The sequence below is a fragment of the Filicampus tigris genome, chromosome 22, assembly GCF_054856515.1.
Source record: "Filicampus tigris isolate MCC_2025a chromosome 22, RoL_Ftig_1.0, whole genome shotgun sequence".
Taxonomy (NCBI): domain Eukaryota; kingdom Metazoa; phylum Chordata; class Actinopteri; order Syngnathiformes; family Syngnathidae; genus Filicampus; species Filicampus tigris.
The window spans coordinates 4,891,777-4,909,775 of record NC_141238.1 but is presented as its reverse complement, the minus strand read 5'-3'; the positions used below and the strand labels follow the sequence as shown (position 1 = coordinate 4,909,775).

Genomic DNA, 17,999 nt, shown 5'->3' with positions numbered 1-17,999 from the left:
ATAACTATACAACTTCCAAACGTGACACAATTTGACGTCAGCCAGGGCTGCTACGTCGTTAGCATCTTAATATACCACGAAATGTTATCGGTTCTATATAGGTTAGCTTTCCTCAAATAATTTCCTGATGGAAAATAATATTTCTTTAATTGACGATTTCGCAAATTAAAAATGATCCCCCCAAAATCCTGATTTTGTTGCGCCCCCTTTAATCCTCACCCGATCCCTGTTCTCGATTTCACTCTACTGCTATGTTTCCCATCAGCTCTTCCTCCCCCTTGCCCGCTCTCCTCAAGCACTCGGCCACACTCCACTGGCTTCGGCAAACGGCTCCCCTGTCATATTATCTCTCCCTCTCAACCCCCCCCCCCCCCCCCACACACACACACACGCATAGGCACAGACATATGTTCCTTTGAATGAATAGGCTATGCACATGCACACGCGTGGCGATAACACACACACTCAGAGTCCAAGGTTACACTGGTGGGTGAAAGAGGCCCATTGCAAGGGAAGAAAGTTGGACGCCGCAGCTCGAAAAACATCTACAGCAACACACTTTTTTTTTTTTTTTTTTTTTAAAAGAAAATGAATTAATGATGAATGTCATAACTTAAGCAAAGCCAGATGTGAGATGACAAACAGCTTCAAAGTGATTATATTGGGCCTTACTAAAAGACACATGAGGGTTTTTTTTTTTTTTTTTACACTTTTGGGATTAATTTATCGCCTCAGCCAGTCACTTAAGGACACTGCCGCAATTCTTTGTCAAACTTTTGATTTTTCGCAGCAGCATGAGCTTGCTTGGTTTCATTTGCACGGAAGAAAACAGGCGGAAATTGTCAGTTGTTTTCAGGAAACAACCTCCTTTGCGGCTTCAGTCCAAACAGTCACGGACAAACAAGTGAAAGTGTTGAACTTCTGAGCATTTTTGTTTATTTCACGTCAGATTTCTTTTTTTTTTTTTGGGGGGGGGTAGTTTCTGTTCGCAATTCATCAACGTTTGCAGCCACGGGACTTGACTGTATTCTCTTCCCTGCTCGTTTTCGAGGAGGATATTTCCCCTCAGCGCAGCAAAAAGAAAGACTTAAAAGGGAACACAAAAGGTGTCAGCCAAGTAAGAAAAGTGAATAGACTTCTCCAGTTGACTTTCCTGTTTCCTGTGTGGTCCGCTTAAAGGGTTAAAGCCCAGAGTGAACTGAATTGTAAGAAGTTGGTTTCCAAGGGAAACTGTTCGCACAGTTCCAGCTGAGGCGGGACGAACCAACTGCCTGACACGGAGGGGGGGACGACCATCTCGGAAAAACGAGATAATTACGCTTCGCTTCGGTTATAACACATCAACTTGCTGGTTAATAAATGTTACTATGACGGCTACACATGGCAACGTGGTTACAAGCGGTGCAAAGTGAACTTTTAAACACGTTGGCTTCGTATTGGCACGTGAGTTCCCCCCTCCCGATCGGGCAGAGTGCGGGGGTCCCTGCCAAGTCGGTTTGAAAAGAGCAGACAAAGGCTTGGAGTGCAGGACGCCCCTCGCCTCCCTCGCACTATCATCCTCCGGAGTCTTTCTCGGTCGCTCCGCCCGCCATGGAACAAGTAGTCAGAGTCGGCCGCGTCGCTCTCACTTCGACTTCCCGCCTCTGAAATGCACGACCGTCTGGATCCGCGCTGGGCCGAGAGTGGACGCCTTTTTGCGGCGAGAATACAAGCGTCGTGTGAGTGAGTGAGTGAGTGAGAGAGGGAGAGAGAGAGCGAGAGAGAGAGAGAGAGGGAGGGAAAGAGAGAGAGAGAGAGAGAGAGAGAGAGAAAGAGGAGGGGGGAAGGTTTGACGCCGTTTCCTCCTCTCCTCCGCCTCCTTCTTCTTCCTTTCGCCCCCTCTCCTCCTCTTTTTGGCGGAGGCAGGAATAAGCGCTTTTTGGGCTGTTTTGCCTCGCTTCTTTTCAATGTGACTGCGCCAGCGTAGCCGGCTCAAGAGTTGGATCGATTGCGCACACTTTGAGTGTGAGGGGGAGAGAAGAAAAGTCCGGTTTTTTTTTTTTTTGGAGAGGGTGGGGCTGTTGATACTTTTTTTTGTAATTGTAAAGAGGGCTTTTTTTTTTTCTTCTTTTTTTTTTTTTTCTCAGCCGCGGGGGTGTGGAGTATTGATTCTTATATGCCTGGGTTTTGAAAAACAATGGAGACGCACATTTCGTGCCTCTTCCCGGAAATTTTGGCCATGATTTTCAGCTATCTGGACGTGAGGGACAAAGGCAGGGTGGCCCAAGTGTGCCTGGCCTGGAGGGACGCGTCGTACCACAAGTCGGTGTGGCGGGGGGTGGAGGCCAAGCTGCATCTCCGGCGGGCCAATCCTTCGCTGTTCCCCAGCCTCCAGGCCAGGGGCATCCGGCGGGTCCAGATCCTGTCGCTGCGCCGCAACCTGAGCTACGTGATCCAGGGGATGCCCAACATCGAGTCCCTCAACCTGTCGGGCTGCTACAACCTCACCGACAACGGTTTGGGCCACGCGTTCGTGCAGGAGATCCCGTCGCTGAGGGTGCTGAACCTGAGCCTCTGCAAGCAGATCACCGACTCCAGCCTGGACCGGATCGCCAAGTACCTGAAGAACCTGGAGGTGCTGGAGCTGGGCGGCTGCAGCAACATCACCAACACGGGTCTGCTGCTCATCGCGTGGGGGCTCCACCGCCTCAAGAGCCTCAATTTGAGATCCTGCCGCCACGTCTCGGACGTGGGCATCGGCCACCTGGCCGGCATGACCCGCAGCGCCGCCGAGGGCTGCCTGAGCCTGGAGTACCTGACCCTGCAGGACTGCCAGAAACTGACGGACCTGTCCCTCAAGCACATCTCCAAGGGGCTGGCCAAGCTGCGGGTGCTCAACCTGAGCTTCTGCGGCGGCATCTCGGACGCCGGCATGATCCACCTCTCGCACATGACCTCGCTGCGGAGCCTCAACCTGCGCTCGTGCGACAACATCAGCGACACGGGCGCCATGCACCTGGCCATGGGCACGCTGCGCCTGTCGGGCCTGGACGTGTCCTTCTGCGACAAGATCGGCGACCAGACGCTGGCGTACATCGCCCAGGGGCTGTACAAGCTCAAGTCGCTGTCGCTGTGCTCGTGCCACATCTCGGACGACGGCATCAACCGGATGGTGCGGCAGATGCACGAGCTGCGGACGCTCAGCATCGGGCAGTGCGTGCGCATCACCGACAAGGGGCTGGAGCTCATCGCCGACCACCTGACCCAGCTGGCCGGCATCGACCTGTATGGATGTACCAAGATCACCAAGAGGGGGCTGGAGAGGATCACGCAGCTGCCCTGCCTTAAAGTGCTCAACTTGGGACTCTGGCAGATGACGGAGAGCGAGAAAGTCAGGTGATGGCCGGGGCCAGGAAAAGCGATAACAAATCTCATATTGAGTTTGATGCAATTTCATACGTCCCCCCCCCCCCCCAGTCCCCCAACCCCGAGCTGCGCCCGTTGGGAGTAAGGCGTCCACTTTTTTTTTTTTTTCCTGCAACGCGCCCCCGCCACAGCCTGAAAAAAAAAAACAAAAAAAAAACGGCTACCTCGTATGTGCTTGTTTTTCCACAACAAGGAAAGAAAATGGGAGAAAATGTGCCTAGAGGGACTGCGTGTCGCCCCCCCCCCCCGCCATCCCCCCCCCGCAACTATTTCACTACAAGAGACGATTCGCGATCTACGATGGATTATGCAAACGCGCTCGGTGTGTGCGATTTGTCAAATCAAAACAAAAAGTTGACACGCGTGAAGCTTCAGGTAGTTCAGTAGAAGAAAAAAAAAAAAGGGGGGGGGGGGGCTGCTGGGGACAAACGTCAGTGAATGTTGCTTCAAATTGAAGTGATTTAGATATCTTTTTACCCTCTTTTATCGATTGAAACGAATCAGGGTTCCATGTTTTTTTTTTTTTTTTTTTTTTTTTAAGGAGAATGTTCTCTCTCTCTCTCCTCCTCGTTCTCTCCATCCCTCCCCCGGATAAAAATACCCCGAGCCCATTCGGAGACATGCTTGGAATAAGGAGCAATCGATTATTTCTTCCCTCTCTGTTGTTGTTTTGATTTGGATTTTTTCCACACACACACACACACACACACACACACACACACACGCGCAATGTGTGTGCGCTCATTTCGACGTGATGCAACGACCTGCTTGATTAAACCAACACACGGATGTGCGTCCTGCTGAGGAAGAAGAAAAACAAAAAAAAAAATGTACTGTATATTATGTTTGTAAAAAAAAAAAAAAAATGTTCAAAAAGAAACGACAGAACGTGCAGAATCCCAAACTTAAATTGTTTTATATTCTTACAAACAAACAAAAAAAAACAAACAATTAAAGATATTTATATAATAAACCAAAGGCGCCTTTTGTGTTGATTTTTTTTTTTTTTAACTCTCATCCACGTCGGTGAGGATTAGCATATTTATTTTGGCGCCTTTCATTCCGAGGGGCTGAGGAGAGGAAAAATCTGTTGTGTTGTTTTATTATTTATGAGCCCACTCAAAATGGATGCCTTGATTTAGCCGCATTGCCTTTGTAATTAATGAACACGAGGCACTGGAACGGATACAGTTATATATTACCGGATGCCACATTTTTTTTTTTTTTTTTTTTTTTTTAAATGAAACACTATTATTAGCATATTATTTATTGGCATGGCAGCTGTGTACAGTGTGTCATTTCAGACATGAAATGTGTGACAGTCACTGGCCATTGTGTGTGTTTCAAAGTTAGAAAGGCAGCTTTTGGCAAAAGGGGGGGATTTTTTTTTTTTTTTTTTTTTTTTTCCCCCTCTCTTGTTCAGTCACGCATACCAGATCTTAGGCCAGCCGGGAGACCCCCCACTCGCCTTTCACCCCCCACACACTTCTTTTTAACATTCCACACCATCATTCAAAGCGTTTAAGGCATTCCCTCTGTGACCTGACGCCGCGTCCGCGGGGATTTAGGGATAGATCGAAAGACCCGGCGGCGGGATTGTTGACCACAGGGACAGCTTTGCAGAACAGATAACCAAAAAAAAAAAAAAAAAAAAAAAAAAAATCACATCTATATTTTCAACATTTTAGGCTAATAGCAGCCGGGCTAATAACGGCAATGACAGCTTCAGCGCCGCCCCCTTTTACCGCTCCCCGTCGATTATTATGTTTGATTACAAGCGCAAATAAAACAGGCGACCACCCGGCCGACGTACGCGACGGGCGCCGGATAAATCACGTAAACAAGTGAGCATTTTGCGGTATTTTAACGAGGAAATAACTTATTTTAACATGCGCGGCCGTAAAAATAAACTGCGCCACGTAATAACTTCCCTCCAGATGCTTTTTATCATGACGGTCAATCAAAAGTGAGCGTGCCTAATGATGTGGCCGGTGAGTAAAAAAAACAAAATAATAATCTCACTTTTCGTATCTGTGTACTTTATTTTGCTCCACTTAAAGAAACAAGTGAGCATTTGGGGAGTTTTTAGGCATCCATCCCACTTCTGGCCTCAGTAGCAAGATAAGCTAATCACCCCCCCCGAGGGCGGCGGCTTCATATTTCACACGAATGAGACTCGCATCTTCGACTTTAAAAGGTCACGCTTTCCGTAAATGGGAGATAAGTAGATGTATGAAAGTCGACTCGAATCGCTCACCATCGGCGACACGTACCGTCTTGGCTACCAGTTTCGTACGCACTCCTGAAAGAATATTCTGTGACGAACATAGATGAGAACAAGAATAACACAAAGAATTGAAAATATTCGATTTTTCCAAGCCGTGGATCTGATCAGTGACAAATGATGACATTATACTCTCTTAAAATAGTTGGGTTAAAAATGACACCATTTTGGGTCAAAAATGGGCCGATCCACTATTTGGGTCAATTTGACCCACTTTCTTGCGCTGTTTTGTACAAAACAGTCCAATTTTGGGGTTTGTTTTATAGAAAATAGAGATAGACCGATATAATTTTTTAACGATTATTAGTAGGCAAGGAAGCCGATAATTGATATTTGGAGCCGATATTCATTTTCGTTAAAAAGGAAAATATTGGCATCAAAATCTAAAGGAAAATGTACTCTTAACTTTGTTGCAACGTCTTTAAGCATGTTTATTGAACAATCTTCCAGGTTTGCATAATGTTGATTTTGTTTTTTTAATAATTATATCAAGACATTTTTGACAATCTACATCTCTTATAATATTCTAACAAAAGGTCCAGGGAGCACCCGGGGTTGTCAGCGCGTCTTAAAAAGGATAAATGAAAACTTAAACGATTGCTCCATGTAGCTTTCTACAGTAAATGAAAATTTCAACTATCTTTGTTTTGATTTCCAGCGCTTTAAATTGATTTATTATCGGCCAGCAGAGTTTTAAAAAAAGGCCGATGCCGATATTCGTCAAAAAGCCAAATATCGGTGCCGAAAATCGGCCTAGCCGATAATTGAAATCGGTTATTATAATAGAAAACTACCCATTTTTTGGGTAGTGAGAGTTTGACAGAAGGATCAAATTGCCCCAAGTAGTGGATTGGTCCATTTTTGACCCAAAATTATGTTATTTTTAACCCAACTGTTTTCAGAGTGCAATCATCAAAATATCCGCCCATCCGATCCAGATCTGTGCAAAGTCCACTTCCCTTATATTTAGCGTTTAGTCATTGGGCAGCTTCACGGTGCCGACGGACAACAACCAGAAGCATGCTGCCGAGCCATAGAAGTTGGATGTCATTCACTAGGCGAGGCAAGCATCCGACCCGAACCCAAATGAGCATGTAATTTCAATTGCCGAAGACAAAACTGAAGGGAAAATGCCCTAAAAAAATCAGCAGGAACCGAAGACAAGTTGAAGTAACGGGTTGAAATTCAGCATCTGGTGACAACGCGGCCCCGGCAGCTAGCTATAGTCGCACGCAGTCTGCAAACTAGTCGCATCCAATCACGGAGGCGAAGGATTTGCAGGCGCACTCCGACAGTTGACCTCGCTACGGGGCTAACAAGTCTGCCTTTGAGGCCTTTAAGCACGTAAATATCCTCCAATTTATGATTTGCTATCTATTTCTTTTATCACACAGTTTGCAGTCGTTCCCCGGGAAAATGTGCCGCCGCCGCCGCCGCGATCAAAAGCGCTCGGCAGAAGAGATTTACGCATCTCGCTCACAGCGTGGCTCTATTTAAAACTGCGCACGAACATGCTGCCTATCTGCATGACTGACAGCTTTTCAAAGCGGTTCGTCCCCCCCCCCCCCCCCCCGCCAAAAAAGGCGGCAAAGCCCCCCAAATTAGACAAAAAAGGCCCTCGAGTTTTTCCACATGTAGGTCGCCGAGCAAAAGTCGTCCAATAAAAACTTGTTCATAGTGTAAACGCTGCCGTTTGAACTTTGCGGTGTGTGCGTGTGATCGCGTCGCGAGCTGCATCACACTTCCTGTCAGGCGAGGGAGGAAGACTTTTTACTGTTCATCATTAAAGTAGCAGTTCACCATAAAAAAAAAAAAAAGGGGGGGGGTTGGGGTTCTTGACAACAAAGCATTGAAAAAGGGGGGGGGGGCATTAGCAGCCCGGTGCGACTGACAAACCACTCCCCCTTCCCCCCACCCAAAATTCTCTTGTTTGTGGCTCCAGTGTTCTGTCTGCCTGTGGCTCTCTCCCTGCTCCATTTTTAGCTCGCTGCCTGTTTGCTTTTTTTTTTTTGTCATCTGCTTCTTTAATTTTTTTTTTTTTTTCCTGCTCCTTTCCCTTTCTTGCTCACCATTTTCACTCCCTCTTCCACCCTCAAGCCGGCACCTGGTGCTGAGGTGTCACCGGGGTACAGTCGACGGAGCTTTGAAGTCCCCCGAGGCCCCCCCTCGGGACAGTGGCGGGGCCAAAAGGGGGGGTGGGGGTGGGGGGCTCTCGTTGGGCTTTGTAGTGTCGATTGTGTGTTGGGGGCCCTTTGGTGTTGCTTTGAATTGGAAACATGGGTCACTTTTGATATCAGAAAACTTTAACATATGAGTACAGTGGTGCCTTCAGATTTGTCAACTGATCTTCACAATAAGAGTAAAAAGTAAACAATTTGTCAAAAAAGAAACTTGAGGCTGTTTATTCCCACTCCCTATTGGAGTTTACTGTGAAACTAAACATAAAAGAAAGAGAATTACACCGCAATGTCAATAAAAATGGCCTGCTAGCTTAAAAGAAAAATACACCCGTTGTTATACAGTTCAAGGGGCGGCCATTTTGTTTTGTACCACCACTTGCTGTCGACTGTAAACATCATCACAGTGAGACCTTAGCAACTGTGGGAAAAAAAATAAGTACAAGACAAAATGGCCGCCCCCTGAGATGCTAACATAATCACGATTTATATGCTAATGATTAGCATTGGTAATTGCGTTTTTAGAAGCAGCTGTCACAGCTGAGTCAGCTACAGCAGTACTAGAAGAAGTACTATTCTTCGTTTTGTCTCGATGACTATACTATACTGCCTCCTGGTGGCCAAAGCGGGCAAACAATGAAATGAATCGCAGCATTAAATCACAATACATAAACTATCAACCCAAACATATTTTTTTCAAGAATATGTTCCCAGCAGGCCCACTAGTTGAAACACGGCATTAATTTTGCGTTTGTGGAATGTAAATTAAGCAGCAAAATGCACTCGTTTTTAGCCATCTCTGGGGGCGGCCATTTTGTCTTCTGTCGACTGAAAATGACATCACCACTGCTCACAACGACCAATCACAGCTCAGATTCAGAAAACAGGTGAGCCGTGATTGGTCGTTGTGAGCAGTGGTGATGTCATTTTCAGTCGACAGGAGACAAAATGGCCGCCCTCGGTTTTGATATTGTATTTAAATCTAACTTACGATCAATCGGCCTTGCCGGATGTCAGCTCGCTATTCAGTCCCATTTTACGTGACATAAAAGTGAGTATGGTTTGCCAAAAGTTATTTGAAGGAACCATTTTTATGCAAATCAAGTGGGCGGGGAGCAAGAGAGGGAAGGAAGGCGTGAGATAAAGCGAGAACGAGGAATCTGTGAGTCACTTTGACTGCGAGCTGCTAGAAGTCGGTTAGCCATGTTAAAATACCGTAAGGCCACCGACACACACTACACACCCACGGGCAGAAAATTGCTCCAAGTTACGCCTAGAGTCCAGTAAAGTTAGGCAAAGCAAACACGCATTCATATTAAAACTTTATGCAAAAAAATAAAAAGTAAAAATCCCGCTGCTTCTCTCACGTAGCAAGCTGCCCAGCAGACCAGCTAATTATTTTCAACACAGACACACACACACCTTTCCCGCACATTCCTCAGCAAGGTAATGAGCTGCGTTTCCTCACAAGAGACGTATGGGGGAGGTTTTAAAAAAAAAAAAAAAAAAAAAGTATTTTTTTATTCCCATTTCCAGCATTAAACATTGATGCAGAGGAGCAACAATGACATCATTCTGATTCTAAAGTGACATCATCCCGAATGAATGATTGAACACCGGGCGGGATACTTTGTTCCAACAGGCCATGATGGAGGCGTTGAGCTTTTACAACAGTGCCTTGAGATGCGACTTTGATTCATTTCATAACATTTTTTTTAAAAGGGATTTAAAGAATTCAACGGTTTGAGCATCATGATAATTCAATGGGCATCCTTCTGCTCATTCTGATGTGCGTGCCTCGGCCACCGGAGGGCAGTATAATACATACGACGACAGATTTAGTGAGGAAACAGCAAAATTCTATCAACAAATCTCAAATAATATGAGAGGATAAAGAATATATGTGTATGTATTACAACTGCTTGTGTTCAAATATGAATTGAAGTAAAGATTTATAATTACCACAATGTCGATGCTAGTTTTTTCTATGATGTTTTACATTGTGTGTTAGCATTAAGCTAGTGGATTTATGGACGTTTGAAAATAAACCAATGTATTTACTAGCACGCATGACAATAATGGATGTAACATTTCCACTTCTCTTGCATTGGGTCTCATTAGGCGTACCTAATGTGTCCTACGCGTGCGCAGTTCGACTTAGCATCACGCAGCCGAAGGCGCATTTCCCCCCCCCCCCACAACAACGACGGCTCCAGAGGAATTGGACACGAGCGCAGCAGAATAAATCTTTCATTTCAAAACTATAAGGCCTTCATTTCTAATCACACAACGGGCCTCGCTGTTGAATATTTGATTGGGGGGAAGGGGGGGGGCGGGCGTTCCAGTTAGCCGAGGAGCTAGCTAGTGTGATGTTGATGTCGCAGAGTGGCGGCCCCGACGTGTCATTCACGCGTCGACAAAAAGAAACTTTCCTCCTTTTTTTGCTGCTTAAAATGTGTCACAGTTTCCCAGACGCAGGGGAGACGGGCTGAAAGGGAGACGGACCGTTTTTTTTTTTTTTGTGGCGCATTTTGACAGGAAGTGCTGCATGCGTGAACAAAAGAGTACATCTCAGCCTTTAGCGTTGCGAATTAGCAACTGATGCCGTACGACAAAAAAAAAAAAAAAAAGAAAAAAAAGAAATCAAAACTTGAAACGCAGCTTAATTAACTCTAATGGTGTGTTACTTGTTCTCGAAATCTTTTGCTAAATAAAAAAAAAAAAACTCATCTTTGATCACACGAAAATGTGCAGAGATAACCACGTGTTTTTGCAAGAAACCGAAAGAATGATATGAAAGAGACATAGGAGGTGGAGGGAAGAGGCTGGAGCTGAGGCTGGAATACAAAGAGGCGTGTGTGCGCGCGGCAGGTGTGTGTGTGTTGTCCCCATGGTCCTTCTAGCTGTCTTCTCCTATTGATCAGCTCATATTGATCTGGTTTGGCACATAAGCCTTGACGCGCGCACACACACACACACACGGCGCACAGTTCACTTGATTTGACTGCGCTTTGACGCGGGGGACATGAGGGAACATTGTTAACACACACACACACACACGCACGAGCGCGCGTGCGCGACTAATGTACAGCCACTTCATTAGGTACACCACATAGAAAGGCGGAATTTGGACAATTCGACCGGGTGAGATGTTCCTAATATACGTACGTGTACGTACACGTTAACGCAAAGCACACAAGGATGCGGCGCTTTCATTTTGGGGGGGGGGGGGGGGGGGGGGGGGGGCTTAAAAATCCGCTCGGAATGAGAAACTTTGGTCTTTTGTGTGAGCGGAGACACACATAGAACGCGCGCAGCCCACCTTCTGCTGCTGTCATGGCTGCGAGCTGTCAAAATCACCCCCCTCCTCCTCCTCCTCCTCCTCCTCCCTTGCTGAGCTCGTCTATTCTGTCTATCCAGCCCTCCCTTCCCCCCCCCCCTCCTCTCTCCATTTCTCTCCCTGCCTGCACTTTAGTTGCGCGTCTCCTCCACATTTATGCGTCTTTGCATCTACATTCTGCCTCCTCAACACGCTCTCACTGTCCTTTGCCTTCAACCGGGATGAGCATTTACATACAAATGGGGCTCCTATAAGGAAGGAACGAACGCGTGTTTACACCGGCGAGCGTGCATTTCAACATGCTGTTTACATGCTAATGTAAACAAACGACAAGGGGTGTGGGGGGGGGGGGGACTACTTTTTCCCCAAATGTGTGAACGGGCAAAAGATGGAGTCACTTCCGTCGCGGTTGGCCTGCGTTACACAAGAGTTGGGCATTGTCGTTTTGGAAACGTAGCCTCCTTCGCCAGTGTCGTCGCAACCGGGTTGTGTGTCAAAGTGACACGCAGTCCTTTCACGCCGGATGAAAAGGATTTGAAATGTTGCGAACAATAAACGCATACAATTTGCGCCATGGCGTAAATGGGAAGCTTCATTATAGACACCTTAATCATCCGGGATGTGATGGCAGCATTATGCACCGGGGCTGTTTTTCTTCAGCGGGAACTGGGGCCTTGGTCAAAGTGGAGGGAATTATGAACAGTTCCAAATAGAAGTCAGTTCGCACAAAATCTTCAGGCTTCTGCTGGGATGCGAAAAAGAAAGTCAGGGAAAGCTTGTGAGAACATCTGAACTTTCTTTGGGGCTATGGTTTTGTGCTGACTAGTATGTAGAACTGTTCATAATTCACTATCTTGTCTAAGGCCTAAGTTTCAGCAAAAGAAATCAAAATAACAGTCAGTGTTTGGCTTATGCTCTAAAGAAAAAAGAATGGCAGGAAAATCCTGCAAGAATAACTGGTTAGGGTTTTGTGCTAACAATGCTATTCCAAACTGTTCATAATTCGCTCCACCTTATCTGTAGTCCCAATTCCAACAACAACAACAAAAAACATCCAAATAACAGTCGGTGTTTGCAAATCACCTTCCGGATTTTGCTTGAAGGAAAAGATAAACTGTCAGGAAGTCTACTAGAACATCTGAACTTTATTTGGGGTTCATCTGAGGCAATTTAATTCATGGCATGTTTATGCTGACTCTCATTTAAGGGAAGTTTGAATATGGTTTCTTACACAACACTGAACACACCCATAACCCCGTTTTACGAGGGTGTGCACACTTGTGCAACTTCATCTTGGTCTCATTTTTAATAAAAAAAAAAAAAAAAAAAGGCATTAGAGCAAGTGTGTGTCGACTTTTTATATCCACTGGCAGATTTTTGGCACACATACATTTTTAGAACACGTGTGTCATTGCATGCTTCTCGCCTGACAAGCAGCATGCAATTAAATCAAAAGTGTCCGTTTATGAGCATTTTTTTTTATTCTATTTTTTTTTGCACGCGTGGTCTTGGTTCACGCTGGCTTTCTCCAAACATCATTTATTCATGTCCGCGCCCGTGTGTGTGTGTGTGTGTGTGTGTTGAGCCATTTGTATGTGTGCATGTACACTCTCATGAATACACTTTGCTTACATTCCCAGCAAGGAGAGGTGAGCGATGGTTTTTTTCTTCTTTATCTCATTCTTTTTTTTTTTTTTTTTTTTTTCAACAGCTGAAAGAAAACATCTTAGCAATCTTTAAAATTGTGTACACTCTCTATCGAATGCACTTTTCCCAATAGTGTGTGTGGACAGCATGTGGGAAGAGGTTTAAAAATGTATATATTCTATAAGAGGGAGGAGGAAACAGAGCATAGTGAATAGAAAAATACAGCCCCCTGTGTATGTGTGTGGTGTGGTGTGTGTGTTGTGTCAGTGGAGCTGACATCTGATCTTGTTGCGCATGGTGAAGACTAGTGTGTGTGTGTGTGTTTTGTGGCCGGTATCTGTCCTCCTTCCTGTGTGGGTGGTAAGAAGAGGGAGTGTGATGTATGTATGTGTGAGTGCACTTAGTTTGAGCGAGCGTATGCATGCCTTTGTGTATGTTGACATGATGAGGGAAGAAGGACAAAAAAAAAGGATGAAGAAGAGAACATATTGTTGATAATTGTTATTTGCATCCACATTCCATAAAAAGATTCCTCCATGTCATTAGTATGTTTGTTAGGGCCAAAATGTCCTCTCAATAAGAGATGTCCACGTAAATACAGTAAGACGAGTACGCACGCACACACACACGAGTGGTGTAAGTCATTTGTCTCCAAAATGTCCTCTCAATAAGAGATGTCCACGCAAATACAGTAAAACGAGTACACACACACACGAGTGGTATGTCATTTGTCTCCAAAATGTCCTCTCAATAAGAGATGTCCACACAAATTCAGTAAAACAAGTATGCGCACACACACACACGAGTAGTGTAAGTCATTTGCCTCCAAAATGTCCTCTCAATAAGAGATGTCCACACAAATACAGTAAAATGAGTACGCACACACACACACACACGAGTGGTATGTCATTTGTCTCCAAAATGTCCTCTCAATAAGAGATGTCCACACAAATTCAGTAAAACGAGTACGCACGCACACACGCAAGTGGTAGAAGTCATTTTGTCTCCAAAATGTCCTCTCAATAAGAGATGTCCACGCAAATACAGTAAAACGAGTACGCACACACACACACACACACACACACACGAGTCGTACAATATAAGTCATTTGTCTCCCTGGTACTTGCGGGTATTTTATGTTCGGTGTCCTCGGTGCATGGTTCCATCGACTCGCTGAAGGAGCTCCGTCATAAATATTTGATCCGGTAACGACCAAACAAGCAAAAGCGACAAAAGATGTTTTTATTTGGAGTAGAGGAGGAAGCTTGCCGACTTCACCTGTGGTTTGCAGTCATGTGACTCGAGGGAGGAGGAAACGCAAAGGCGGAAAGTGGAGCGACACACACACGCACACACCCGCAGACAGCCTCATTGATTTTGTGCACCAACACCGTCCTGTCGCCACGTACAGTGAGAGTCTGCGTGACCCCCTCCCTCACCCCTTATACATGTGTAAATGCCACACTTGACACTTGTCTCCCCCCCTCCAGCCCCTCCTCTCCTCATTAGAAACACCCCTCGCCTCCCTTGATAATCCACCATCTTATCACCCCCTCCCACGTACACACACACACACAACTCCTCCTCCTCCACAATCATCACTCCAAGCGCACACACACCGATTTCAAAGACGAATACCCCCCCCCCCCCCCCCCGGCGCGGTTTTTAAGCGTTATAAAGGTAGAAAATTTCCGATCCCCTCGTGTGAACCGTTCAGGGTTGCGAGCCCGCGGGCTTAGCAATGCGCTCCAGATGCGTCATTGCTTCGGGAAGGTAAACATCTGGACCTGTCAAAGACGGCAAAACAATTCAAAAGCCCCACTCCCACTTTGGTTATCGTGTGAATTCAGTTTGCTTTCAAGCAGAAGCAAGAAGGTTTTTTTTTTTTTTTTTTGTTAAAACGGAAGAAATCACAATAAAATTTTGCTAGAAAGAAAAAATACATAAATAAAAAAAACATTACAAAGGTTTTATGCTCACATGGAGTACTATTTTGAACTGGTCCTAATTCCCACGTTATCTGGGGCCCTAATTCCAGCTACAGAAAGAAAAAAAAAAAACAGTCACTTCGCGATCGCACAAAATATTCAGGCTTCTACCAGAAAGAAAAAAAAAACGTTTTTTTTTTTTTTGCTGACACAAAATGCAATTGTGAACTGTTCATAATTCCCACAACCTTGTCTGGGGCCCCAATACAAAATCAACATGGCAGTGTTTGCAAAAAATAAAACAACTACCCTTCAGGCTTGTGCATTTGTCAAGTTGATTATGTCCTATATTCTATTTTTTGGTCACTGAGCAGAGATGCAGCCTCCCTTCGGATCGCCTCCTTGGCTCTGTCTCTCGCCAAAAATTCCCAGCATTCCTCTTCCACTCCCACCCCCGCCTCCTCCTCCTCCTCTGGTGTCCACCGTTTGGAGGTCATGACTGCTTCCAGCGTGTCTCTCTCCATCCTCCCCCCATTGCCTTAACCCCCCCCCCCACTTCTACCTCTACCCAGCATGCCAGTGGTGGCGGGGGTCCGGCTTGAGACCTCCACCCCCAGCGGGGTGGCTGCGGCTCGGCCAGGCTGGCATGGCGGGCGCCCTGGAACACCTCCAGCACGCCCGCGCACGCACGCACATGTACACTGACTTCCTGTCTGCTACATGTTGGTCATTATCACACTGCATACAATGCTAATGCTAACGCAATAAAATAGGATACGGCGACAAAGCTGCCAAACAGATAATAGTCGGTCAAAAAATAGAAACGTGTCCCATGGGGAAGGAGGGAGAAAGCGCAAGAGAGAGAGAGAGAGAGAGAGAGAGAGAGAGGGAGAACGAGAGAAATGGCGGGGGCCCTCAGTAATTTGGTATTTCCTTTCTGGACATGGGAGGAAGGGCCATTGCCCTGGAGTGCACACACACACACACACAAACGCACAGAGCTCTTTTAATGACCCTTAAATGTGGCCTTAGGCGCTGAAGCCTTCGAGAAAAAAAAAAAAAAAAAAAAAAAAAGAGAGAGGCGAACGGTAGTCTCAAAGCATGGAAGGGGGTTACCGTCAGCTTCATTTGTCCACCCTGAACAAGTAAACAAACATCCGGTACGTCCTCTCAAGGGGTACCGAAGGGGTAACACGCATGCGAGCGCGCACACACCAGAGCAGGAGTTCAAATGGAGGTTAGACCTTCAGGCTCCTGGGCTCGGAGAGAGACAGAGAGAGAATTCATAAGCAGCCAGGAACACACTGCGGGGATTACGACGAGAGCGCGCACACACGCGCGTATACGGGACGGCAAGGGAGGTGAAGTGAAGACTAAAAAGGGGGGAAAAAAAAGATTGTTTGGGTTTCTTAGTAGAACAGCTTGAGAGAGATTTTTTTTTTACAACCTTAACTAGCCTACGCATGCCGTGTGGTGTCAGGTGCTTAAGTTCAATACTGCACTCTAAATTAATTGTATGTATTGATTGTTCAGTGGTAGAATAGCCGCGTATCGTGGGCACGCCCGAACCATCGCGATAAACGAGTATCTCGCGAGAGGACGCTCGTCTCCTGGAGAGTCGAGTTCGAATCCCGACCGGAGCGCAGATAAATGTCACTTACGTGCCTATGTTGTTCAAATGTTGATTTTTGAGCATTCTAAATTCAGTTCAATGAGAATTCGATGGCATTAAATGACCAAAGTGGTTGTGTTTTATCTCCTTTTTGTTTTGTAATGTTGTTTTAGCCTTTATTGTATTGACTCATCGCACTGAACGAATAAGAGGTTGAAACGAAACCTGTTTAAATACAGATTTTTATTCACAAAGAACATGCACTGCCTGGCTGTATACAAAAATTAAATACAGGGATGAATAAAAATAAATAGTAGGGAATAAAAAACAGTACAATGATTATATTTTTGAACTACACTAAATGAAGGCATTTCTCCGTTATAGAAACATGAGGAAAAGAAATAATACAGTGAACTTCAGGAATATTACACCCACACAGACTTTGTATTAATGTACCTCGTTGTGGGAATCGCATTAAACAATCATTCAATGGTTACAATAGCTCCACCTAACTTTAAAAAATACATTAATTTATGCGGAATCTTACCATCAAATCGCTTTGACTGGAAACACTGCTGCAAGCCTTCAAGAAATGCTGTCGATCGTGCATGCGAATGAATGATAACCCCCCCCCCCTCCAAAAGTTTAATTCAATCATCTGTCGATGTTTTAAATCACCAGCAGACATGCGGTCGGACTGAAATTAAAAAAAAAAAAAAAATCGCAATCACAATATTAAGTGAAATCACAATTGGATTTTTTTTTTTTTAAATATATTAACTACTGTACTTGGATGGATGGAGAGATGGCAGACAGGTAAAGGATGGATGATTGGGGAAGGTGGCGGGGGGTCTCTGGCGGTCTTTGATCGTCCCAGCAGAAATAATCAACAAAGCCCTGGAGCTGGACCTGCATATGTGTGTGTGTGTGTGTGCGTGTGTGGTGGGTGGAGTGGGGTGCGTGAAGGGGGCGGGTGGGGGGCTAGATTGTGGCTGCGTGCCAAGACTAACTCCCACCAGGAGTTACATCAAAGACGGTGCTCCCTCTCTCTCTCTCACATCATATTCTCTCCATCTTGCTGGAATCATTGGCGTTGCACAGTCACAGTTATACAACCAAAATACGACCAAAAAAAAAACACACACACACACACACTATAGGGCTGCTAAAAAAAAAATTGACTACTCGATTATTCGATGGAATAATCGATAGACTTATCATTTCGAAAAATATTCGCAACTGAGAGGCCGGCATAAACGCTTATATTTACATCACAACAAACGCATCAATTCATCCTCATAAAGATGTTGTTTCCCCTCACATGGAGCTGGTGTGAATTTTTGGAAATCTGAAAAATGGCAAATGAAGCCCAAAATTCAAGCCTATCCCTCCTTCCGCATCGCTCACTCCATCGTCCTCACACTCCATTTCTCGACCATGTTTCCACTCTTGCCTCCCTCTCTATGTCACACACACGCGCGCGCGCGCGCGCACACACATCGGAGCAGTAGTCATTCTACTTATAGCCTCGCCATAAATCAACCTGTCATTCTCCGTCATGCTGGCTGCATTTCGCTGGTGGGGCTAGCGGCGAACGCGCGCACGC

At 45.7% G+C, this 17,999-nt stretch overlaps 2 protein-coding genes across 3 annotated transcripts in view; one reads left to right on the top strand and one right to left on the bottom strand.

The window, feature by feature from the left end:
- wnt5b (wingless-type MMTV integration site family, member 5b) overlaps nt 1-17,999 on the bottom strand; it is a 40,834-nt gene that overhangs the window by 18,581 nt on the left and 4,254 nt on the right. The gene's annotated exons all lie outside the window — the stretch shown is intronic.
- fbxl14b (F-box and leucine-rich repeat protein 14b) lies at nt 1,419-4,361 on the top strand. The gene has a single exon (XM_086023002.1). The coding sequence runs from the start codon at nt 2,177-2,179 to the stop codon at nt 3,377-3,379; it is 1,203 nt and encodes a 400-aa protein (XP_085879128.1). The 5' UTR covers nt 1,419-2,176; the 3' UTR covers nt 3,380-4,361.

Excerpts from the sequence above, each read along its gene's own strand:
- fbxl14b (XM_086023002.1), top strand. The coding sequence starts at position 2,177 with ATGGAGACGCACATTTCGTGCCTCTTCCCGGAAATTTTGGCCATGATT.